The following is a 26,650-nucleotide window of genomic DNA, read 5'->3' as shown; positions in this document are numbered from 1 at the left end:
ACAGAGAGATGGACAGAGAGACGGACAGAGAGACGGACAGAGAGACGGACAGAGAGACGGACAGAGAGACGGACAGAGAGAGAGAGAGAGAGACAGCGAGAGACAGAGAGAGAATGTAAGGAGTGAAAGGGATAAATTCGCACCTTTAATATCTGTATACCATGTTGATATTTCTGTAAAGCTGCTTTGAGACAATGTCTATTGTAAAAAGCGCTATACAAATAAAATAAAATTGAAATTGAAATTGAAAGACTAATGAAAGGAGAGAGGGTTTAGTAAATACTGACATTCTGTGTCTCAAGCCTGGGAGACAGCTGAGCAGGCTAATAGAGAACAAGTGTAGGATCACCCACCCACCCACCCACCCCCACACACACACAAACACACACAAACACACACAAACACACACACACACACACACACACACACACACACACACACACACACACACAGTTTCCTGTCGTCCACCGCACTCTGTCTCTCACTATGACAACGAACTCAAACTTGATGAGAAGTGGAAAACAAAGACGACCTTTTAGTCGTGTTTCTCTCTCTGACCCTGACTGTGCCGCTTTTCTTCCTTATTTCACATACGTGTGTGTGTGTGTGTGTGTGTGTGTGTGTGAGAGAGAGAAAGAGACACTGGCTCGTATGTGTTAGATGATCGTGACGCCGAGTTCCTGCTGCAGCGATCTCACAGCGTCTTCAAGGTTCCGATCTAAACGGCGCGCGATACAAACGCAGGTGCAGCTGCTGCGAAACCGGATGACGAGCACTGCGCTCAGGAAATGACATCAGCGTCTCCAAACTTTACCCAGCACCCTAAAGAAACGCCGCTGATGGAAAAGTACATCAGCTCGGGCTTCGCGCCGTTCTGGCAGCTCCGGACGCGAGAGAGGTCCAGAAGAAAGCCGACCGGTCGAGACGGACCGACCGAAACCGTGGGTCTCGTCTCCGCCCTCAAAGTCTCTGAGAATCTATTTGCGAGAACAAAACGATGCTCGATGCAGCGATTTCGCGTCCCGTTTAAATCGCCATACACCAGGTTCATCGTGGTGAATTAAAGAAGGGGGAGGGGCGGGGACCCCACCAAAATTAGGATAGCAAAATGCTCCAAAAAAAATGTACTACAGACGAGAGCTGGATTAAAGGAGACGAATCACGAACCGTAACACCCTGAACTGGAATCAAATCATGAGGCAAGCAACTAACACCAACCGCTAGTTAAAAATTTTTTTTTTTTAAAGCAGTCAATGTTTATACAAAAAAATGTGTTCTTGTGATACTGAAGTCTAACAGGCGATGTCTGCGAGTGTCGGCGAGTGTGTGCATCACAGAACGCGCTATCAGTGAAAACATCGCTCCGATGCCAAGTTCCCTGACGGCCATTTCCCACAACGCACGCCAGCTTTATACGACTCCAATAAAACTCGCCAGGCTGTAAAATCTCAAGTAGCCTTTTAAACTATACGAACTGTTAAGTAGTCGGGAAAATCAGGAGGAATGTCAGAACCCAAACCCTTAACACACACTCTCACACACACACACACACACACACACATACTCAGTGTGAATGAAGCTCACTAGATGGATATCAAATCCAGCATCTCGTTGCCTGTAGCCATGTTTAGTTTCCTGGAGATAAAACTGGATTTCTGACACCTACTTCCTTAAAGCCGGTCGTCACCGTGCTCATGTTTCACAGCACAAAAAAAAAAACAAAAAGGGAGCACTGCCAGTTTACGCCGCTTCGTCAGCAGGGATGAGCCGTTATCAGTGCTGCCCCGTGATTGGCTGATTGGATAATACGTACCACATACCAAAACATTTGTTGTTGCGAAGGTCAAACAGGTTTTTCCTTTTCACAGTCCATAATGAAGTTTGTCCTCCCCCCTTTTCAAAAATTTCTACAGACTTTGTGCTTTGTTTTTTTTTTGTTCGTTTGTTTGGCGGGAAACTACTCGAATCGGCGAAATCGCAACTGCGCGTCAGTATTTCGCAGTGGTCGTTGGTAAACGAGCTCTTTCAGCTGTACTTGTGTTCGACGCACGTTAATCGAAGAGGGCTTTGGCTGAACGCGCGTCGTGACGATGTCACGTGACGCGTCTCGGCCCGGACCTGTGGAGAATTTTGAAAACGAAAAAGTACGTAAATAAATAAATAAATAAATAAATAAAAAGTTGCCATGATTTCGCGTCAATTCCTGCGATCAGGAAATCCTACAGGGGGTTTTAGCTTGTTCAACAGTCGACGATGACTTGTGGAACTTGGGATTCATCCACCAAACATCTAAAAATAAAACACGGCATCCACAGCGTGGATATGTTTGGAGACCTTGTCTTACGTCAAAGCTCCCTCCCCCCCACACACACACACCCATACACCAATTCATTCTTGATTCCTACTCGACCCCTGAGAGGCGTGCAGGTAATTTACTGCAAGGTTTGCAATCGCCCACTAAAAGATGTTGCTGAGTACGGGAAGCTTTACCTCCATTCCTCCGAGCTCAGCGATTTACACTCGACAAGAGGAAAGAAATCAGTGAGTCACTCGAGCAGTAAACACGGTTTCTTCTGTCTATTTTACGTCTCCAAATAACACTCCGCTCACGTTTATAGCAAAACCTGCTGTCTTATAATAAGACCTGCTTGTCTACACGATAACGGAGACGTTTCGTCAAAACTACGCACCTCCCCACCCCTGAAAGAAACTGATTACACACAACAACAAAGCAGATCTATAATACAATGAAGAGGAAACTATTGCCTTGTTTTTAAAAACGCTATACGAGCAATTTCACGCAAACGTCAGACCTACCTTTGACAAAAAATAAAAGTTCAACGTGTTCAACGGGCCAGATTTAAAGTTTTCAGAAGACGTTTTTATTGTTAAACTCCGTGTGAAAAATCGGCGATTTACAGAAAGATGGAGGAACGTCCGAGAAACGCTCGCGTCGTCATAACAGCGCTGCCTTTAGAAATTTATAAAAAGGGACATACTTAGTCCGACGCTTCAGTGCTGCGTCAGGTCCGTGACGTTTTAAAGATTAAGTTTAATCCTTATCGTATAATAAATATTAACGCAAACAACTTGAAACTTTCCGTGCAAAGCTGAAAGTCTCGCAGATTTGCTCCGGATAACCGTAACGGAGTGTTGCGGACGTGACCGCACTTGAAGCTTTCGTAAAATGAAACACCCAAAACTGTATACGGTCCCATAAGGAAGACCAACTGTACGTCGATAAGTGAAATTCTGGAGGGAACGTCGGACGGCGTGGCGTGGGGACGTAATGACGGGTGCTGTTAATCACTCTATGTTCTATAACACGTAACATGAAAGGAGTATTCTAAAAGCGACTCATGTAAACACCTTAATCAGAATATTGTCTTATTCAGAATAAGGTCAATAATTAGATTCCTGCTGTCCGTGTAAACGTAGTCAGAGAGAGAGATGGACATGCGTGTGCATATGTAAACTCAACTGATCGCCTACATCCTACCTTAAAGGATGTCACACCTCTCGTGATGACGCGTTTTTCCCCTCGTTCTTTCTCTCTCTCTCTCGTTCAGCTTTTTCAAACAACTGTTTCGCACCGATCGCGTTGTTGCTTCTTTTTTTCCTCCAAATGTAGAAAACGCTAGTAATTAGTAGAGTTGATTAAAGCATAACTACTGAAGTCATTCGTACTAGCCGTTATTTTGAGACAAACTCCATCCCTCCATCCATCCATCCATCCATCCATCCTCCACACTGCTTGTCCTACGTAGGGTCGCGGTGATGCTTGAGCATATCCTTGTTTGTTTATGTAACTTGTTTTGTAACGTATGTAACTGAGCCTCGAGTACTCATTTGCCCACCACGTGCCTGCGCTCGACTTACCTCAGAAGTGTCACGTCTGACCGTGGAATCGAGGAAAAACAACTAAAACTAAAGCGGACGTTAGCGATCACGAGTTTCCGATGGATTTCCTTTCTCCAAACGGCGACCCAGACGGTCAGCGTTACAGATTCGACCGACCCGGGTCTCTATGCTAATACTGTTGTAAACCCTTTAAAGGTTTACACACACAGCGAGACAGAAGGAAAACACTCTGGGTGAACACGGTGAACTCGGGGGCAAAAATGTAACACGGTCTTTAAACAAACAGCGTTCTTTCTTAATAGCTTCCTTTTCGCTAATCACGGTTTATAAATGCGCTGCCAGAGTTTTCGTTTCCGCTCGCCATTCTGGCACGAACCTCTCGTGTGGGCGGGACTTCACGGCGATTTACTGTCGTCGGCTTGTGAAGAAGTAAGTCGTTTCCACTACAAACCAAGTACAAAGACTATAACTATACAAAGAACCGCATCCGGAACGCTCTCCAAATTTCACCACGCTGACGTCTCTACTTCCTGGTCAGGGAGAGCTGTCGATCCAAATCCCGCTAGCCGACGAGAGTAAGTTGCTGTTAAGCCCCGCCCACACGAGAGGTTTGTGCCAGAACTTTGTCGAGTGTTTTAAGCTCATTTGCATATTACACACGATAACGGTAACCTGACGGGAGGCACGTTTGACATTTGAAGCGTGGTTAAAATGGCGTCGGGATACGCAGGGTCGCCGGCTGGAGACCAGAAGAGAGAGAACAGAAGTTACGATTCCCTTACCAGTTTAATTGCCACGTATTCGTTGGTGTAGAGGTTCTTGCCAAGCCGCAGCTCTCCGAAATTCCCGCAGCCAATCTTCTTCCCCACGCGGAAGTTGGGTCCGACCATCAGGACGCCAGAGTTCCCGCCCGTGCCCCGGCTACTGTGCCCAGGCCTCCCCCCGCCTGGTTTGGACATCCTCCTTCCCTCGTCGGCGTCTGCCCTCCCACCTCTCTTATCAAAATCCATAAGCTTGTGGTACCCTGGCCTCTCCACGGTTACTCGCCGGCCATGCAAAGCAGAGAGGCGTCAAAACAAAGGCCGGGGGGGGGGGGGGGGTTATGAAGAGGGTGGGGTCAGAGATATAAATCTGTACACAAAATCAATCCAGAATGGCGTGCACACGTCTCGGTAATCCTTTACGGCTCCCCTTTTTGGGGTGTGGAGCACATTACTGCCTGACTGAGGCAGCTTGTGCTAGCATGCGCACGCATACATACACATTCACTCCCTCACTCACACGCTCACATATACACACACACGCGCGCACACACACACACGCTTCCTGCTACTGAATCCGATCGGCCAGCGCTGAACGTCCACTTCGACTCCGCATGGCTTCCTCCCAGTCATTCGACGGAAAAAACCTCCTTCATGTCCACGTCCGACAGCAGCGGCGAAGACGATGGCGAGACGTCTCGAGCGATGAAGACGGACTCGTTCTCCACTAGATATCTGCAAGACATTAAACACACACTTTAGAGGAGTAGGATTGGAGCAGGATTTGCACAGACGCATAAAGACCAGAGCGCAGACCCACCTACTACGAAGTTATACAAAATATTTAATCCGCAGACGTTACATAAACCTGATGGATAAATAAATCACCTCCGCTCGGACGCTAATCCAGCGGAGTGCTCAGGCCAGCCAGGGGAAGATATTAGGGTCGCTGATTAATACTCGCCGGAGAAAACACGCCCAACAGATTGGTAATGTTTACAAGAGAATAAAAGAGTGAAGTGAGCGAGCGCACCGTCGTGGAGGAAGAAAAAAAGAAAAAAAAAAACACGAGACGTCTAAGGGTCGGAAGCGTTTATGAGTCCGGGACGACGCGAACCGAAAACCATGTGCATAGCGGTCATGGGATTTTACAGCGTGGAACTGAAGGGTCGCAAATTACAAGCCAAGCTACGCTCGTATCGGGTTGAACAACCTGAGAGGGTCAGGGGTTCGCACAGATTTAACAAAAATAAGATCTACGGGTTATTTCCTGACGTCCTGATGACAAAACCGTGACTGATTTGTATCCAACGACTCCTACGGGTCTGAAGCGGTGAGAAATCTCAAAGCGCAAAAAAAAAAAAAAAAACAAACAAACAAACACCTTTTTCATTCAATGGTTAGAAATAAAACGTTTGGGGAAATAAAAAAATAAACAAAGACCCAAACTCGGAGAGTCGATGCTCAACAAATGACCAGATCATTTATTTATATACACACTGCAGGTCAAAAGTGTGTGGACACTCGACTGAAATGTTTCTCATGATCTTAAAAAACCTAATAATAATTAGGAAATAATAAAAATAAAGAATGAGTGTGTCTAAACTTTTGACCGGTAGCATAATATATAAACGATTCATTTAAAACATCAGATCCAGTGTTTATTTTCTCTTTCTTCTCATCAGTCCAAATCTCCAGAACACGCACTTCCACAGCACTGTGATTCGGCTCAGTTTAGCAGCTCACATCTACTCAGAAACAAAAACAAACAAACAAACAAACAAACAAACAAAAAAGCGCTGCAACCCAAAGCAGACGTCATGTTCGATTCAGTTTCCCGCAAGCGAGTCGATTCAGAGTCGACTCGCTTTCTCGCTGCGATCAAACCGTGCTAGAGTCACTAGGAACCAGAACCAGACCAGCTCACTCAGACGCTCTCGGACCGGTCGTTTTGGTCTGCACCGGAGCGCGTTCCTACCTCCGTAAAAAAAGAAAACGCACCGGGGTTCGATTCAAACTAACAGCGTGTACACTGTAGCAGTAACTGGTGCATCGTAAGCGTCAGCTTTCCTCGCTCTGTGGCTAGCCCAAAGACCCCACACAACTCACAACAGGAAATTCACATATTAGTCAGTATACATACAGTACACACCACACACACACCCCCTACCCAACCACCCCAGATTCTCGAGAACACATAAAACTTCAAACGAGGAGTGCTGCGGAACCTTTAATCAGGATTTATGTAATATTGATATTCTGATCCACCGAGTTACACCACACCGTTCAATTCTACATTCCCCATGGCGTCGATGAACAATCGGCAGCTCTGACAGTAAGCTAAATATTTAATACCGGCGGTTTTGACTGGTTTGTAATTAACGCGCATCTCTACGTCCTCCAGCAGAACCACACACGATGCCTGAAGAAAAGAAGCGAAACAGGTAATGCAGGAACTCTCCAAACTCGCGACACGGCTTCGGCTTCCTAAGAAACGATCGCCAGCCGCCCGGGCTACGCCTCGTAACCTTATCAAAGAACAGCAAGCGCGAGGAAAAGTGCCGTCTCCTCCCAAAGTATTGGAACAGCAATGCCGATTCTTGTGTGCGTGCTGTACATTGAAGATATTTGGGTTTGAGATCAATAGACGAATACGAGCTGACGGAGCTGAATTTTAGCTTCCGTTCCCTGACGGCGAAATCTAGATGCATTAAACAGCTTAAAGCATGGCACCTTTCGTTGGAATACGCCCATTTTTCAAGCGAACAAAAGTATTGGAACATGTGACTAACAGGTGTTTCTTGTTGTCCAGGCGTGCCATGTTAGATTGACTGATTAAACAGTTAATCGCTCTGAACGTCTACTCTCGGTTTGAGCCCTGGGTTTAGCCTGTGAAAACGGCATTTGCTGTATAAACAAAACAATAATAGATGTTTAAAAAAAATTAAATAAAATAAACCAACATGAAGAGCAGAGTCTATGGGAGAGGCCGTTTTGAAGCTGAGAAAAGAGAGGAAAAAAAATTTAATTAGTATTAAATAACGAATACACAATTTGGCTGCTGTTGTTTCTTTGGAACTGAAAAAACACGCCGGACTGACGGTACGCGCCCACAAGCGACGAAGACGCTGCTTGATGTCCACTACACTTGAGTTCGTCACCCGGAACGTCACTTCCACTCGTTTCCAATAGGGCGTAGCGAAAAAATGGCTTGTATGATAGCCAGCGGTGAGAAAAGTTGAGATGGTTTCAGCCTCGGATGGTTTCTTGTTTGAAACAGACCAAAAAAAAGGAATACTTTAACTTTACAAGACACACTTGACAAAAAGTGAGAGTTGATGAGAGCAGCCTACTCAAATAAGATCATATAGCTCTTGAAATGCCATGATTGACAGGTTCATTCATGTCCCGCAGTGTAGACGGACACGTCCCTCAAACTGTCAGGCATCTGCAGTGGACATCTAGGCTTAGACCTAAGCCACTTTCTTGTGTGTTCCTAGCGCAGGCATCCGATAACTAGCCATGTGACATGAATGAGGAATTCATCACTGTCATCGTGGTCGTCGTCATCTACTTTCGGCAGAACAACGATGAAGGACAGCAGAAGTGACGATATTCAGTGGAAAGTTGGGAAGTTGGTGATTTAGTAGCGTACTGAAAACTTAATGTGCGCACCTTAAAAGTCAGGTTAAACACACACATTTCTCACTTGAGGTTATGAACTAAACTGCAAACCTTGTCCTACGAACAGAGTCCTATAACCACAGCACAACTACAATCCAACATGGACATCCTATCACTCGTTCTTCTTGTTTTACGTCGTTTTAATTCCGTCCTACAGCCCGATATAGAAGCGTGAACGTATCTAGATATGAAACTGTAACTCGGCGATTATAAGAAAGGAGAAACAAGAAGATCCGTTCGGAAAAAAAACATGGCGGCAGAATGAAAGGAAAAACACTGAACTTTTTCTTCAATTTAACCATCAGGAGCGCTTTCACACCTATTAGGAATTTCACCGAGAATCTGAATCAGAATCTGAATCTGAATCAGAGAGAAATTGACACTTCTGGCTCGTGTTCGTGAAACTCTTTCGTTCGTTGGTCAGATATAGGGTTTTTGTCTGCGCAGAAGACACTATAATTTTTTTTTTTTTTTTTTTTTTTTTAAAATCACACGAACAGGGAGATAGAGCTAAATAAATGGTTAGATAGCTCTAGAAATATCTAAGTGAAGTCAGTTTTGTCACACCCAGCGATTATTTTCTCTTTTTGTCTTCGTCTGAATCTTCAGAACACGTGGCATTTCTGTAGCGCTACAGCTCTGACCTTTGGCTCAGTTTAGCAGCGACCGTGTAGGGAAAATAAAACACTACTACAGTGCGACCAAAAAAAAGCATGGGGTTTGATTCACTTCCTGCAACTGATTCAGAGTTGACTCGCTGCAATCGAGTTTGATCAGAAGCGGGTCCAGATCACCTCGCTCAGACACTCTCGGAAACGACCGCTCGTGTGACTAAAGAACCGCGCCGAGGCCGAAAACACACCAGGGTTCGGTTCAAACGGACCGATAGTAATACCCGGCATGTAAATGGTCTGCACTTATTCAGCGATTTTTAAGCTTAGCGGTTCGACAAAGAACTTTACACTGTGTAAAGGCGAGGCTCTGGCTTGTCATCGGGAGCAACTTGGGGTCCAAGGACACTTCAGTATGTGGAGTCACGTGGGCCGGGAATCGAACCGCCAACCCCAAGATTAGTTGGCAACCCGCTCTATCACCTGAGCCACAATGTGTGGAAGCACTGCCAGGAAGGGGAGAGAGGAGAAAAAATATAAATAAAAATAACAAAATGCATTTGCTGTCTGCACTTAGTACTGTTTCTGGATTCGGTCTGTGGGCGGGGCTCAAAATCGCAGGTTTGCATTCGCATAGAAGAACTGAGTCTGAACCGTGGCTCGATTTGCAATTCCATGCAGTTTTTTTATTTTGTGGTTCTTCCCCATACTGTTGCCACAAAGTTGAAGCACACAATCGTATAGAATGTCTTTGTATGCTGCAGGATTACAATTTCCCTTCACTGGAACTAAGAGGCCCAAACCTGTTCCAGCATGACAATGAGCTCCATGAAGACACGGTTTCCCAATGTTGGAGTGGAAGAACTCGAGAGACCTGACCTCAACCCCACTGAACACCTTTGCGATGAACTGGAGCCTCCTCACCCAACGTGAGCGCCCGAGCTCAACCTCACCAACGCTCTTGTAGCTGAATGAGCACAAATCCCCACAGCCACGCCCCAAAATCTAGTGGAAAGCCTTCACAGAAGAGTAGAGCTTATTATAACAACAAAAAAGAGGAACGGGATGTTCAACAAGCACATACAGGACCGACAGTCAGGCGTCCGCGTACTGTCGGCTGTATATCAATAACATGAAAGTAGAACCGGAGTTCTACTGGACAAGTTGAACCAATCACGTTACTCGGTACGTGTCCGCCGTGAGTACGAATAGCTTCCAGACCTGACGGTTGATCAGGGATCAGATCTCTTCAGAACCTCTCACGGGCTCGGAAAACAGCCCGGAGTCTTTAATCTTAAAGCTTTATCCCAGTTCTAATCATGGCCCAGCAACGCAAAACATCCGAAAACAAATCCATGATTTTTGAAGTCTGTGTACAAACCTATGAAGCCAGGAGTCATCTCAAAGCGCTGTTCAAGCCGCCCCATTGTGTTGACTAACGAGTCTAACCAGGAAGCAAAACAAACAAGTCAGCCAGCCAGGACTCATATTCACTATTATCAGTAAAGGAAGTCTGCCCGAATATCAATCAAAGCTTAAATTACAACATATATAATATGTTTTTTTTTCACATTCCCATTTTATCTAAACAGAACCTGCATAGTCTGGAAAAGACATCCGTTCAGACAAAACTGGACTCTCTGGCAAGCTGCCTAACAGGAAGCACAAACTCCTCGACTACAACTTACAGTACAAACAGCTTTTAAATGTCAAACACGAGGATTAAAGCGATCGATCGAGTTAAACAGAACGACAAGCTAGGAGTTATTTCATTAAATCCCCTGTAAAACCGGGCCGTAATACAGCTTTACGAACCAGACCGATCAGATATCTCAGTTGTTTCGACAAAACACGCCTTACGACATTATGACACTGGTAAATCTAAGTAGAAAACTTTTATTTTTTTCCCCCTTTAATCTATTTCATCTTGCATTTGTCTGGATGATCTGTTTGTCCCTTCTTTATCTTCAGTTTGTTTTTTTTATATGCTCCTTTCTTCTATATTCTATAAAGAAGGTTTTGAAGGTGCTGTATAAATACATTTGACTCGAGATGAGTAGTTAAACTGGATTAAAGAGATATAACTCTGTTTATTGTGACTGTTAAACATGCATTAGATGAACCGCATTATATAAACAGATATCCCAAATACATACATACATACATATACATACATATATATATATATATATATATATATATATACATATACATATATATATATATATATATATATATATATATATATATATATATACTTTTAGACCTCTTCACACTTCTAACAAGACAAGACATGGTTTTAAATTGTGTTACTTACAAAGAATAAATCCTAGGAGGGTTTATTAACAAGATTTTTTTTTTTTTTTTTTTTGCAAGACAGCAAGTTAGCTTACATGCTATCCAACCTAGCAAGGAGCCTAGCAACCTGACTAACATTCCCAAACAATGTTTAGACCCGATATTAAGATCTCGAACACCCGATTTAAACCTGCAGAGGTATGAATGAGTGTTAATTGACTTGTATTAGAATTGACCCGAGAGCAGTTCTTACGGTTTCTATATAATTAAACATCATCCCCAACCTCGAACACTACTAATATCAACAAATAATATTCACAGCTCAGCTTCTAGCTAGGAAGTGTGCACTTCTTTCAGGATTTAACAACGCTGCTGTTAAACCCACACGATAAAAACAGACGGTTTTAAATTCATTCGGTTATCTAAAGACGATCTGGGACTCCATTAGCCAAGTTAGTGAGTGGGCTTGTCATTTTTTTTTTTTTTTTTTAGTTAGCGCTAGCTAGCCACTGCTAGCTGGACGAATTTTACAGAAATAAATTTTTTTACCTCTTATGTCTTAAACATATTTGTGCGTCCTCGTGAATTAAATCTTAATCCTAATGTATCTGCGAAAAATAAAATCGAATAAGCAATGACACCTGAAAACTTACTATTTAGCATGGTGGCTAATAATCCATTTCTTATATAGATAGTACTGGAATAGCAGCTAAGCTCATATAGCTAGGTCGCTGGCAAATCCCGCCTGCTGTGCTGGGATTGGGTAGTGTTGTCGGCTGGCCGCAGTTAATTGGTTGAGAGTACATATTCCGAGTAGAACTAGCCAATCATAGAGAAGGAGGCGGGAGGAGAGGGAAGTTGGTTGGGGGTGTTTCGTTGCATCGTTAGTTTTTAGCCACTTAGCTAGCTAGCTAGCTAGATAGCTAACATTTCGATTGAAGTATTTTTTCATGTCATATTTTGACTAGTCGGTATAGGAAATGGATAGAATGAAGACGAGTTTACCTGAAGGGTCGAGTTTGGATGCCGCAAACCCATATATTCCCGCATTCATGGCTTTAAATGGTGTTTTATTTTTTTAAAATCCCCACAGAGGCTAAGCGCGGATTCGCTGGTGTCTCTTTAAGCCTGCTGAAGTCGGTGAACGCGAGGCGTCAGCAGAGTCAGTCACTCCCCATCACACTTTGAGACCAAACACATCCGGATTGGACAGAATACTGCTCTTACCAACATGTCTCTATTACACACAGCCCAGAGAAATAAGAAATAACCGTGTCCTGTGGCATTAATTAAATAATATAAGCCATTACACCTCAGTGAGAGAACCTTAGGCTATTTGGCCAAATAGTGTCTGATACACATGAACACACACTCCCCTACAGGTTGGGTTTAACCCAGTGCTTCAGGCAGAAATGTTCAGGAAGAACATTGTGTAATGTAACAAGAACATGATCAGAAGTTTAATTGCCACTTATCTACAGTGAGTCTGCACAAAAATAAGCAGTTCTTTTCACGTTCTGGCGTTCGTTCGTCTTCGGTAAGAGCTTTATCCGGTCGTGGTGGATCCCAAAGTCTATACTGGGAACACTGGGTGTGAGGTAGGAATACACCCTGGATGGGACGCCAGTCTATAACACTCCCGTTCACCCCAGTCACCAATCCACCAACCAGTATGCTTTTGGGAAGGAACCTGCAGGAAACCCACGTGGATGCGGAGAGAGAGAGAGAGAGAGAGAGAGAGAGAGAGAGAACATCTGAAACCCTGAACTCAGGATCAAACCAGGGATCGTTGAGTCCATGACTACAGCAAAAACTCCTCCTCGAGAGTTCTTTAGGTGTTTAATGGTTCTACCTTTCAAAACGAGTTCTACTTGGAACCTGTTCTCTTATTCGGTTCTACTGTGTATAGACCCTTCAAAGGTTCTTGGAGTTGTACTGTTTCTAATTGTGCGTAGTACAAATAGACTACGTGACCAACCAACGACACTGATTTTTATTGATTGATTTATTTTTAAATTAAGTGTTCATTGGATAATTAAGAGTTCTTAGATCCCAAAAAAGGGCCAACTGATGACACTCTCAGGGTTCCACCAACAAAGAACCTTTAAAGCAGTGGTCACTAATCCTCATCCTTGAGATCTACCTTCGTGCAGGTTTCATCTCCAACCAAAATCTAACACACCTGTTTTAGCCGATCGAGAACTTCGTAAGGCTTCTAATGATCTAATGATAGGATGGTCAGGTGGGCACGATTATGGTTGGAGCTAAAGTCTTCAGGAAGGTTGATCTCCTGGACCAGGGTTGGTGACCACTGCTTTAAGGGACGAATCTTTTCAGACATGCACAATCGACGCACAACGATCACAGGATACACAGCCACCATTTTGCATATCCATAATTATCAGCAAGTATAAACCCAGCTTAAGTCCTATGTTGTGACATCACTATGAACCAGGGGTGTGGCTTATTGGATTGACAAGCTGTTAAAATGCATCGATGTGTAAATAAATGGTAGAAAACTAAAACTAACGGGAGTGATGTATTCGACTTCAAACGTAAAATATAAAACGTTTGGCTTTGCAGAGAATGAGCACTCTGAATATTTTAAGCCATGGATTAACTTTGTGTTGCCGGATGCATCAGGCAAAAGAAATCTTCTTTCTAGAGTTTAGTGCCACACGAACATAATGAGTGCCTGCGTAAAAACCATGACTCATTGCCTCTACTGTGTGCTTTTTACTCGGCTACCGGCGAGTAAGCGCTCGAACTCAGAACCTCTTTTTATTCCTGACCCGCCCGTGATGATGATGTCATGGTGTCCAGAAGCCCGGTGACGCAGGAAGTTTTTGCATGTATTGCCACGCCCACCTTTATGTGCGTCACCACACAATAGAATTATCAGTCACTGGAGTCGCTCTATAGCATTGAAAATGAATTTATAAGGTATATAATGATCACCACTTTATGTTGTCCAGGTTTGTTCAGACAAATATCCAAGGATTAGCACCTTTAGCAAACTTTATTTCGGCTACACAATCAGTCTGGTTATTACATTATCAGTAAACGCCCAGGCAAACATTTAATCAAGTTGCACTAGTTTTGTAAGGGGCCAATACTTTCCAGAACAATCTTAAACCTACAGTGTTTTTTTTTGTTTGTTTGTTTTTTTATTTGCACCATGCAAAAATGAAGTGTGTATTGATTTAAAAAAAAAAAAAAAAAGTGCTTTAAAAAACTCCCACCACATTGTGAGCTCTCAGCAGATGTGTAAACACTCGAGTCAAGGGGTCGTTTACAAACACTACAGCCCTAATGTGAACTTTCTCTCGCGTTGCAGTACGACCCAGGAGCACCTGTTCTTCTCCTCGTGCTGATAACTGGCTCAACAAGGTTTGTTTTTTTTTGGGGCGGTGCAGCTACAAGTCCAGACATGGACGCGCCATGGATTTAATGTGTAGCCCAAGGTTGTTACATTTATGCATCAGCATCGCGTCTGCCGTACTGCTGTGAGGCTGCATGAAGGGGAAGAAGGAAGCGGAGAAAGGCGGAGCAGTAGAGAGAAGGCTTGGACTCTTGTGCTGTTCTCCGAATGCAAACGGTTGGAGAGAAGACGGAGAACTCAGCCGACACGGAGTCTGGAAACGAGACGTCTCGTCCGTGGAAGTGCTGACACGACTAGCGCCGATGTCCGAAAGTCGTGTTTCTTGCTTGGTGCGTTTCTTTTCCTCCGAGAGCTCAGCTTTCTCTTGTTCGGTGTCTTCCGGAGCACGACGCTTCGGGAGAGGAGTGAATCGCTGTCCTTTGCGGAATTTTGCACGCCTGTTCTTGAACCACACCTGCAGAAAAGCATACCAAAAGCATTTACATTTACACTTTTAGTCAAAGTCAGGTGTAATACTGCAACAGAATAGGTAGGAGCTTCGTGTTTTTTGCTCAACAGTGCAGCTCTTTGCAACCTAATATGTGAACCTAATAAGCTTTAGGCCATTATAATTCCTGCTTAAAACGGCTGTTTATTTTATTATACAGCTGTGCTCATAAATTTACACACCCCTTGCAGAATCTGCAAAATGTTAATAACTTTAAAAAAAAAAAAAAAAAAAAAGATGGATCATTAAAATTGCATTTCGTTGTTTATTTACTGCTGCCCTGAAGAAGCTATTTTACATAACAGATGTCTACATATACTCCACAAGACACAATAATAACTGAATTTACACAAATGAACCAGTTCAAAAGTTTACACACCCATGATTCTTAATACCGTGTGGCGTTACCTGGACGATCGAAGACATGATGTGTCTTGTGATAGTGGTTCATGAGTCTCTTGTTTGTCCTGAGCAGTTAAACTGCCCACATTATTTGCTTTTCCTCTGCATATTTGAGCAATTTCCAACAACGGCTATATGACGCTGAGATCCATCTTTTCACACCGAGGACGACTGAGGGACTCATACACGGCTATTACAAAAGGTGCAAACAGTCACTGATGCTAAAGAAGGCAACACCATACATTTAGAGCTAGGGGGGTGTAAACTTATGAACAGGATGATCGGTGTAAACTGTTACATCTGCATCACACCACATCATGTTGATTATTTTCATATAACAGCATGGCTCTTAGGGTTTTTTTTCTTTCCTTATCTGGGAATCTTATAACCTGAGAGTTAGGGTTATTGTGAGAATTTATAACGGTGTAGTATTATTCTTCTCCTTTTCCGTTTTTAATGCATTTTATTTTGTAGACATTAAATAAAAGCAGACTCCGTTCTATAGTTAAAAAAAAAAAATACAATAGTATTGTTTTGCTTGGTGTTTGTTAGCAGTCCTGTATATCATATATATGTTTTCAAGAATCGTGATATAATATTTTTATCGTATCGCCCAGCGTTACTGAGAATATTCCGGTTTTTAAGAAAGGAGCTGTAAGAGTAAATCAACCTGAGTAAGCTTGAAGATAAAAGGTGTTCTTGTCAGACTTTTGCAGTCTGCCCTAGACTCACAGGAATATTATAATCGCTGTGTATAAGAACGTGTGCAACATGCAGTAAGGTCACAGCGTTGTGTACAGCGTTCTCACCTGAATGCGTGCTTCGGGGAGGTTGATGCAGACCGCCAGCCTCTCCCTCATGGCCACGTCAGGATACTGGGTTTGTTGGAAAGCTTTCTCCAGCGCCTGCAGCTGTGACACGCTGAAAGCCGTCCTGCACCTCCGCTGCTTCTGCTGACCCCCGTCGCGTGCCTCGAGGATCAGCTCTGACGAGTACACAGACACACTGATTACAACTCTCTTCAGGGGTTCTTTCTGAGCTTTCTTAAAGATGCGGTTTGTAATGTTTAGGTGTTTAGAGCCCTCTGCTGCCTGTGAGGCAAACTGCAAGGCTTCGTTGCAATGAAAACATCATCCAGCATTGCCTTCTCTCTATGTATTTTTATTATTTATTTATGTATTTATTTATTTATTTTATTAGAGAAATAGGCAGCTAATAGTTAAGCTAAGTTCCATGTGGAGGCGGGGCAAATTTTTCTGGGCCGGAAAACTGCAAACAGAAGCCTACATTTAAAAATAAATCAATCCATCGCATGATATTTATTGTGAAACATAATTGTTTAAGGTATATTTTAAATTCTCTTACTAATATATCCATAGAAAACAAATTGTGCTTGCAAATTTGGTTTCCAGGCATATCACTGAATTGAGTTTCTTTGCACGTCGGACTGTGTTTAAAAACGAATAAAATAAAGAATATAAATAAATAATGGACAACGATTCTTCATAGATATGTAGAACTAAAATGAAAAAGTCTCAAACATCGGGTCAACTAAAAAAAATGTTTAAAAATGAATAAATAAAAATGTTTGTATGTTTATTATATGTCATGGGACTAAAATACCTTCAAATTGATATCATTTAATTATTTTTTTTAGGAAACTTTATCCATTGCATGGTATTTTGTTGCGAATCACAGATGTTCATTGTATCTTTAAAATCTATGATTAATATATGTAAACAAACATTTAAAAAAAAATATATAGTTTGCCTCTATAATAAAGTTCTATACCAAGAAATAGAGGTTGGCATGAACCAAAGGGGAAAAAAATCTAACATTTGGTTTAAAAAAAAACAACAACAACAAAAAAAAGCAGTCCATAAGATAAGTCCAAGAAAAAAAAAATCATTATGATGTAAAGACAGGTATAAAGAAAGGTGCGCAAGTTATTACAGTAATGAAGGACCATCTATATTACGCTGTTAGTCCTTTTCATTTTGTCCTATGGGTGTACAAACTTTTGCACTCAACCGCAGCCACATCTGCGCTTCTACATTTCCATTATAGAAGTGTAAAATATCAAACGAAGTCGTGCTGTTGTTTTTGTTTACCCGCGAGTCTCTCGGCCACAGTGACTGTGTGAGTGTGAAGCTGGTACCGCTGAGCCATCTGCTGGTGGAGGTCCAAACACAGGGCGGGGTGAAGGGCGCAAAAATACGGGGAATTCATCACTCCTGACTGTTAACACATTCCAACATTACAAGTTCATCTCAAATGATCAACTCAGTGTAAAGAAGCGGCAGATAAATCGTTCATCAATTCAGTTAAAAAAAAAAAAGCCCTAGAAATGACAAAGACCTGCGAGATGCTCCTAAGTTTGTTCATTTGCACCCAAAATACAGCAAGAGCTACAAAAAATACACGACTAACTAACTAACTCATGGACGGCCTCAAACACAAGATGGGAAGAAAAACAAGTCTTTTTTTTTTTTCTTCTTGCACTTCAGGGCTTGTAGACAGTGTGTTAAAATATTAAGGTAATAACATTACAATGACACGATCATGTGACGAAATGACAAGATAATAACGAGATAATAACAAGATAAGTACTCTTAGTCTTAGTTAAAACGAGTATTTGTCTAATTAGCAAGATATCGAGACATCATTACTACGTAACATCTTGAAATAGCATATTAGTGAGTCAAAATAAAGATATTAAGTTGTAATAAAAATGTAATGTCTTGAAATAACGAGTTATTAAGTCAAAATCATGATTATAGCACCTCCCCCCCCACCCACCCCTCCCCCCACCCCACCCCACAACTCACAGGTCAGAGACATTAAGTCCACATAACAAGTTATTAAATCCAAATTTGAGTTATTAAGTCCAAATAACAGTTGAACTAACAAGATAATCTCTTGAAATAAGTCATTAAGCCAAAATAAGGAGACATTAGAGCACACTGAAACAACGACTTAACATCTCGAAATAACGAGTCATTAAATCGAAACAAGATATTACATTACAATAACAACACACCTTGAAAGAACGAGTTATTAAGTCAGGAACAATATAAACCACGAAGGATTACGTTACAATAAAAAGCTATGGAGTCGAAATCACGCCGGCCGCACTGCGTCTTTATCCGCGGCTTGGGGTTCACGGCCGCCATATACAACACTGCAGATATAAAACGAATAACATTTACCTGGATAAGGAGTTAAAAAGGTTTTATAATAATCTCAATAATCCTACACTGCTGTGTTGGTGTTTCTAGATCAACTCTGTAAAGCCCAAACAGCCGCCACACTATTTAAGACGCGGCGCTCTGTCCTCCCTCGGACATTAGCCAATAGAGGGAAAGGCATTAGGCCGGATTAGAGAGGATGAGGAGGGGGAGGAGGAAGAAGAAGGAGATTTGGAGGGCTTGGATTTCTTCATTTTTTTTTTTTTTCTTTTCTTGAAACTATTGAACTTGAGAGATTTAGGTAAAGGATCCGGTCTCCAAAAGCACTCCCCCTCTCTGGTCAAACAATTAAGACAATGTGCTGAGCTAACCTCTGGGGCTGGCGACGTTATAATAACATTAAAATGGCCTTTTGGACCGCTTTCTGTCTGCAGGCTTTTCTGCTGCTCTTCACCCCAGCGCACTGTGTTCCTCAACAGTTTACTTTGCTAACAGGTTCCATAGTTTGTCTGAAGTGTTGTGAAAGAAATCCACTCGAAATCTCTCGGATGTAAGCACACCAGATGTTTTCCGTCGTGAGAAAAACCCGATTGTCTTGGAAATTGTTTTTGTGTGTGTGTGTGTGTGCATGCCATTACACTCTTTAAAAAATGAAAAAAGGTTTTCATTCGTAGGGTTCCTTCAGTTGTCCTTCTGGGAGGACCATTAAGGATTCTACGTATAAACTTTTTTTGGGGGTCAGGTAGAAGTGTCTGCCTGTGAGAAAAGGTTCGAAGTGGAACCCTTTGTTTGAGCTAAGAACCTTTATTTAGCCAAAGAACCCTTGAAGGACCCTTGAAGTGAGTAAGTGTGTGGTACAAAACTCCAAATTATTCATTTTTTTTTTAAATTATTATTGTAATTTTGATCTTTTTCAATACCTAAAACATGCCAAGCATTTAATATTTAGCAAATCTGTCTTCGTAGTTGGTGCGTTCTTCGTTAAGGGGTTCTTTAAAGGGTTCTTATCCTCCGAAATATTTCTATTTTGAAGTATCCCTGATGGAAAAACACTCCTTTCGAGGGTTTTACTTTATCTTTAGAAACTGAAAAACCCTTCATTCATTCATTCATTCATTCCACAACATGAACAGTAACTATAATTGGATAAAAAGTACGATGTCATTTTTTAAGAAATAATAATAATTAAAAAAAAAAAAAAAGAATTAATCGCTGGCCTTGATATAAGGGGAATAAAACACTTCAGGGTGATAACAGTACCTCCGCTTCATCATACCACCGTGTTGTTGATTATTTTCCTACATCATCACACCCCGAAGCATTTTATTCCTTACACACTGATGCGCGTCTCTGTTCCCACCTGTACAATGTGCCATTTTCTAGCTAAGCACTTAAACCGGCTCAAACCAGATCATCTTCAGCACAGCTCCAGAGTCTTAAACATGTAAATTCCACTAAAACCTGATGAAACTGCACGGCTTAGGACACTGTTGTCTTTCCCACGGGTTTATGTGTGCGTGTGTGTGTGTGTGTGTGTGTGAGAGAGAGAGAGAGAGATGTGTGTGTGGTTGGGGGGGGGGTTCCCTCCCCCTTCACCCACCGCACAGAGAAGCCCATCAAACAGAACACACCCCGCATCCTTTTCCTTTCCAGTAACGGAATTCTAATCTGAATACTGGCTACTGTAGCGTGCAAAAGTTTGCACACCCTCACGGCAAAAGGCAAAGAAATTCATTCCGACACGAAGTTTATTTAGGTTTCACGAACGTTCGTTTATCGTCACAAACGCATACTTGAACATGTTAATGATGAAAGAATTTTGTTGGTCTTATTTTACCCAAGGGGGACGCAAACTTTTGCACACAAACGTATGTGTTGTCCTACTGAATATTCCCTCTTGTATTATATTCTTTTTTTTACTTTATTCCTTCTGTTTTAGAAGAGAGTGTCCCTCGCACTTTGCAAGTGTTTTCTTTTCCCTCACTTCTTATTTTCTTCTTTTTTTACTCTCATTAAATTTTCCTGTTTTCGTTTATTCATCTGTTCTTTTCTTCTTCTTCTTCTTTTCACCAATGGGGCCTGCAAACTTCAGTGTATGCCTCTTCACACTGAATTTTTTTTTTTGTTCAATCTTTAAACAAAATAAATAAATAAAAATTCCTTTATTCTTTCTTTTTATTCTTCCTTTATCACTTTTTTGTCTTCTTTTCGCTTCTTTTTTCTGTTTTAACGTGTTTTCTTTTTCCTCACTCATTTTTTCTTCTTCTCTTTTACTCCCTTTATCTTGGATGCTTTTCTTTAGTTTCTTTTATTTCTCCTTGTCTCTCTTCTGTTCTTTTATTTTATTTGGATTTTTTTTTTCTCCACCCGTGGGGGATGCAAACTTTTGCATTCATTGGATTTCCTTCTGTGCATTTTTTCTTTTTCCTTCTGCTTTTCGTTTTGCCTTTTCAGGTTTCCTCTTCCTTCTCTTCTCCTCACTTCTTTTTTTTTCTCTTTTCATTTGTTTTCTTTTTTTCTCACCTATTTTTCTCCTTCTTTTTTATTGCCCTTACATTTTTCAGTTTTCTTTTCTCTGTCTTTTGTTTTGTTTTTGTTTTTTTTTTAACCATGGCATTTTGCACTCGGACGTACATGTCTCTTTTTACTATATATTTTTTGTTTTTGGGGTTTCTTCTTGCTTCTGTTTTAGTGTCTTACCCTCTTCTTTTCTCTTTTATCCTCACTTCTTTCTCTCAACTCTTTTTTTTCTTCTCTTTACCTCGTACTCATGTCTTTTCTTCTCTCTTTTTTTCTTCTTCGCCCAAGAGACGTGTGCAAACCATCGACACATTATCTGATTTAATTGTAAACTGTTATCCAGAGTTTATCGTTATAAGGAAATCGATATATTTTGAGAGCTATTTTTCTGTTATTTTCACACGTGTATCCTGCTACCTGTTTCCACACCGTGTGATTTCTTTTTTTTTTTTTTACTCCTCGTATTCATCTCCTGTTCTTTCTGTCCCTCTTCTCCTCTTTGCAGTGTTCTTGCCTGTCAGTGTCTGTTAGTGTCAGTGTAAAGTAAGTCATTTAGAAGAGCTCGGGTAGCACTCAGGCCCTGAACCCTGTTTAAAGCTCTCGGCTCAGAAGCCTTTGTCTCCTCGGCCTGTGGGATTAGCGCAGATTTGCTGCGAAGAAATAAAGCACTTATTTCAAACCACTTTCCCAATGAAACCTGGCCAAAGCTGTGTTGGCTTGGAGGATTAGAGTAGCACAAAGACGCTGCTTCTGTGGGACTCCCCTCCCTGAAAACCGCTGCTACTAACCGCCCCCCACCACGTCTCCACACATCTCCACACGTCTCCACAGTTCTCCACTCCTCCACACATCTCCACACCATCTCCACACATCTCTACCCGTCTCCACAAGTCTCCACAAATCTTCACCTGTCTCCACACGTCTCCACACCATCTCTAAACATCTCCATACCTCCACACCAACTCCACACGTCTCCACAAATCTTCACATGTCTCCACACTGTCTACCACATGTCTCCACACCTCCACCTGTCTCCACATGTCTCCACACCATCTCTATACATCTCCACAGTTCTCCATACCTCCACACCATCTCCACACCATCTCCACACATCTCTACCTGTCTCACAACATCTCCACACCATCTCCACAGGGCTCCACACATTTCCACATGTTTCCACACCATGTACACATCTCTACCTGTCTCCACAGGTCTCCACACCATCTCCACACCATCTCCACACATCTCTACCTGTCTCACAACATCTCCACACATTTCCACACGTTTCCACACCATGTACACATCTCTACCTGTCTCCACAGGTCTCCACACCATCTCCACACATCTCTACCTGTCTCACAACATCTCCACACATGTCCACACGTTTCCACACCATGTACACATCTCTACCTGTCTCCACAGGTCTCCACAGGTCTCCACACCATCTCCACACATCTCTACCTGTCTCACAACATCTCCACACCATCTCCAGCCACCACCACACATTTCCATCCACCTCCATCCATCTCCACACATCTCCATTTGTCTCCACACGTCCATCCATCTTCAGACATCTCCATTCGTCTCCACATGTCTCTACCCGTCTCCATCTATTTCCACAAGTCTCCATCCACCCACCTCTCCTACATCCTCTCTTCTTTTCTCATTTGCCTTCTCTCAGTTTATCGCGCTCTTTCCATGTCCTCTCTCATCTCCTTCTCTTCTCTTCTCGCTGTCTTTTTTTTAATGTTCTACTATTATCTTTCGGACCTCTCGAGTTTCCTCTCCATTCTTTTCTACCGTCTTCTTTTCTCCTTCTATGCATTCTCTTTTTTCAGACTTTCTTTTCTTGCTTTTTCTCAACTGTTTCTTCTTCTCTCTTTACCATGGACTCTTTTCTCTTGTATTATCTTTTCTCTAATGCCTTATCCTCTCGTCTTTTCTTCCCTTCCCTTCTCTTTTCCCACCTACTGTTTGCAGTTTTACCGTTGTACTTTCTCTTTTTGATGCTTTTCATCTCTTCCTTTCTTTTTAATCTGTCCAACACTTGACTTAATGATATACTTTTTTTTTTAATTCCTCCTCTCCTCAGTTTTTTCTCCTCTTTTCAACTATTTTCTTTTTCATCCTTTTCTGTTTTTTCTTCCTTCTATTCTATTCTCTTTTTCCCTACTGTTGTTTCTCCTGCAGTCTCTATACCTTGTATTCCTTTCTGCCTTCTTGCGTTCTCTTTCTTCTCTTTCCCCGCTCTTATCTCTTCCTCTTTCTCTTATTGTTTCCTGCGCTCCGTGCTTCTTGCGCTTTTATACTTTCTCTTTTCTTTTACTTTTTTTACATCTCGCTTTTATTTGATACTCTTTTTCTCCTTTCTAAGACGTACTTTTTCCCCCCCTCTTCTCTTCTCTTCCTCTCTAACATCCTGCTGTTGACAGATGGACCCTGGAGCTTTTACCTACTGCACTGAGCTTCTCCCTCCTGCCGCATGGTTCAGTTTTTCTCCAACCTACGCACCCTTTTCAAGCCGACCGCAGAAAGGAGGTGGCCGTTTACACCAAAACATCATACTAAAAGACATTGCTGTCCCGTTTAAACATCCTCCAGTTTATTTACATTCTCCTAACTGGATGTAGGCCTCTTAATTTCATTAGTGCAGAGTTTTAGGGCAAACCGTTTGGGCTTCATGGGTTTAAATCCCTCCTGCAGTTTAAAAGGCTTATAGGGGATCTCCACGTACACAGGCAGGGATTAAGCACTTTAAAGCAACGGGAAAGACCCGATGAGACTCATCACGGAGAGACGACGGCGTAGGGGGTGGACGCGTAACCTGAACAGACACGATCTTATGGATCCTAGCCTGTCACATATACTATATAACAAAATACACTACAAAAAAAAACTGCAAATAAAATAATAATGAGGTCCAAATAAATGATTATTTTTAATACAGGTACACATTTTGTAAGGTGCTACTTTTCCGCAAGGATAACGCTAATGCTAACATCCTGACAAATAATGCGATAAATAATAAACAAACAATGCTAACGATAGAAAGTCTGGTAAAATATACAAATTCCATCGATTATACTTTATTATATTCGTTATACTATTTATTAACTAAAGTATTACTGCACCACAAATGTTATCCCGCTGCTCTATTTATCTTCTGTGTGTTAGCAAGAACCGAGCAGGAGTCGGCTAATTCTGATTCATGAATCAGGTGTTCTTGTTCACATGGTGATCTTTTAGCTACATTGCAGATACTATAATAATAATAATAATAATAATAATAATAATAATAATAATGTTTAAAAGTTTAGGTTGCTAGCTAGTGAGCAGGATGTGAGCTAAGCAGGCAAAGCTGTTGTGATCTTTCAGCTATGCTAGGTTCTTGCTAACCTTGCTAAAACCTCTGGTGGGCTTTGCTAAATGATACAAATTCACTTTATAATACTTTATTATATTATATTCATTAACTAAAGCGTCACTGTACCGCGAATGTTAACCTGCTGCTATATTTATCTGCTGGGTATTAGCAAGAACCTAGCACAGCTCACAACAGCTTTACCTGCTTAGCTCACATCCAGCTCACTAGCTAGTAACCTATCCTTTTAAAAAATATGATTAAAGTGTTTGCAAAGTAGCTAAAAGATCCCCGTGTGTACAAGAACACGCGAGCGCCACTCGCGCCAGAATTAGCCGACCCCTGCTAGTCCAACCTGTTTTTTGAGAACTGCGCAGTGTGTAAAATCCGTATGACTTTTTTTCTGCGAAGCTAGTGAATTGTTTATCGACGAGGACCATCTGAACGGTTTTTAATATGCTTGGGATCGCTTATAAACTACAGAGAGGGACTTAGACGAGCGTTGAGTGAGGGTTTAAGATGTCCCCTATTGGTTTTTGTTTACCTCGCCTGTTTAACAGATGTTTGAGCCCGTAGCAGATCGAGCTCTCTTTTTATTCCTTTAATTACTCATCAATAGGTGAAATTTGTATTGACAAGTGGCTGTCAAGGGCTGAGCTTTGGAGCTGTCAGTTATCTGAGGAAGAGCTGCTTAACCGGGAGGCCCTCACACACGCACACCATCGATCCAGACGCTGCACAATTGAGCAGCTCTGGCACTTCTGGAGTGGAGCAGGGGGCTAAACATGGCTTCACCGGGGGGATCGATGGGGCTGGCTGGCCTTTGACCCGACACGGTGAGGGATCCAGACCAGCAGGACAGCAACAGCATCTGAGAGAGAGAGAGAGAGAGAGAGAGAGAATCAGAGATACTCTCAAAAGTAGGTCTGAAAGAGAGACTCAAATTAATTCAGCAAACACACACACACACACACACACACTTTTGTCTCCTTTCATAAATGTTACTTACATACATGCCTAACAGAAAGCTTCACCGTATCCATGGTAAAGTTTTTCTTTCAGTACATACAGGATTTTACAGAGGGTTTTTTGTGTGTGTGTGTGTTTGTTGTGACCAAAAATGCTCGATTTTGCTGCGTTTTTTTTTTTTTTTAAATATTCAAAATTCGCAAATGCAATTTATGGAGTTTTTTGTGGGTGTGTTGAATTGGAGAAACCACAGTCACACAAAATAGTTCTGCGCGCTCTTTCGCAGTGACGTTTGTTGCGAAACGAGACCTTTTAGCTGTACTCGTGTTCAAAGAGCACGGATCGAAGAGGGCTTCGGCCGAACGCACGGCGTGACGCGTCTCGGCCCGAGTCTGCGGAAAATCCGAGGTCCTTCTCCTCCAGATATTGCGGCGTTAGCAGGATTTGGCGAAATGAAATCCTGGAGGGACTGAATAAATAGCGTTGCTTATTATTAGGCTTAGATTAGAACCTGTGTAAGTTGTCGCCATAGAAACGCTAAACGTAGCCTATTAGAACGAATGCGTGAATATAAATCCGTGATTTGCAGCTGCACTGCCGCTGTTATTGAAAACAAAATGAATCAACACGTCCTGACCAACCGAGAATTCAACAGCGCTGGGGTATGATTTATATTACATGTTGGCGTACACTGAGTGCAGATTTGAGTACGGATCACCGTATGTCTCTCTCCGCTTGAGTGACAGATCTATATTGGAAATGATGTCTAATTAAAGTCAAGTTTGCACAAGGATTTTGGGGAACGGGGGGGTTGAGTGTATGACTGACCCCAAGGTCTGACGAAGACCACAGAGCTCTAGACCACAGGCTCTAGAAGCATCCCTTTGCGAAAGTCATATTTATCAAATACAGCGCAGGAAGTGGAAAAGCGAAAGCTGGTTTTACTGTTTAATCTGAGAAGCAAAAGCATATTAGCATGATTGTCATCACACATGGTGGATCAGTAGGTAAGAAGCACCGCCCCCCCCATCCCAGCAGCCAAAGGTGATCAGAGGATAAAGTGATCGAACTTGATGATGAAAACCTACTTAAGCTGCTCAGTCCCACATGTCCAAATCTCTAACTC

The 26,650-nt window shown here is 42.2% G+C and overlaps 2 protein-coding genes across 5 annotated transcripts in view; both read right to left on the bottom strand.

Annotated features, from left to right (window-relative positions):
• The window catches only part of csnk1g2b (casein kinase 1, gamma 2b), a 32,642-nt gene extending 20,261 nt beyond the window's left edge, over window positions 1-12,381 (bottom strand). The window contains exons 1-2 of one of the 4 annotated variants that reach the window (XM_053625753.1): window positions 12,221-12,381; window positions 4,644-5,357 (exon numbers count right to left, since the gene is read on the bottom strand). In XM_053625753.1, the coding sequence (XP_053481728.1) occupies window positions 4,644-4,871 (228 nt within the window). In that variant the 5' untranslated portion in view covers window positions 4,872-5,357; window positions 12,221-12,381. Of the gene's footprint in view, window positions 1-4,643; window positions 5,358-11,764; window positions 12,152-12,220 lie in introns of those variants that run through there. The other 3 variants (XM_053625757.1, XM_053625755.1, XM_053625756.1) reach the window with 3 other exon arrangements.
• Window positions 12,382-14,631: 2,250 nt separating this feature from the next.
• On the bottom strand, window positions 14,632-17,929 carry zgc:101100 (uncharacterized protein LOC445169 homolog). Its single transcript, XM_053625918.1, has 3 exons — window positions 17,598-17,929; window positions 16,296-16,471; window positions 14,632-15,051 (listed from the first exon to the last, which is right to left on the bottom strand). Exons 1-3 carry the CDS (start codon window positions 17,713-17,715, stop codon window positions 14,632-14,634), a joined length of 714 nt encoding a protein of 237 aa, XP_053481893.1. The 5' UTR covers window positions 17,716-17,929.
• Between the last annotated feature and the right edge of the window lie 8,721 nt (window positions 17,930-26,650).

The sequence above is a fragment of the Ictalurus furcatus genome, chromosome 5 (genome assembly GCF_023375685.1).
Source record: "Ictalurus furcatus strain D&B chromosome 5, Billie_1.0, whole genome shotgun sequence".
NCBI classification, from domain to species: Eukaryota; Metazoa; Chordata; class Actinopteri; order Siluriformes; family Ictaluridae; genus Ictalurus; species Ictalurus furcatus.
The sequence above is the reverse complement of the archived record's forward strand: the minus strand, read 5'-3'. Positions and strand labels throughout refer to the sequence as shown.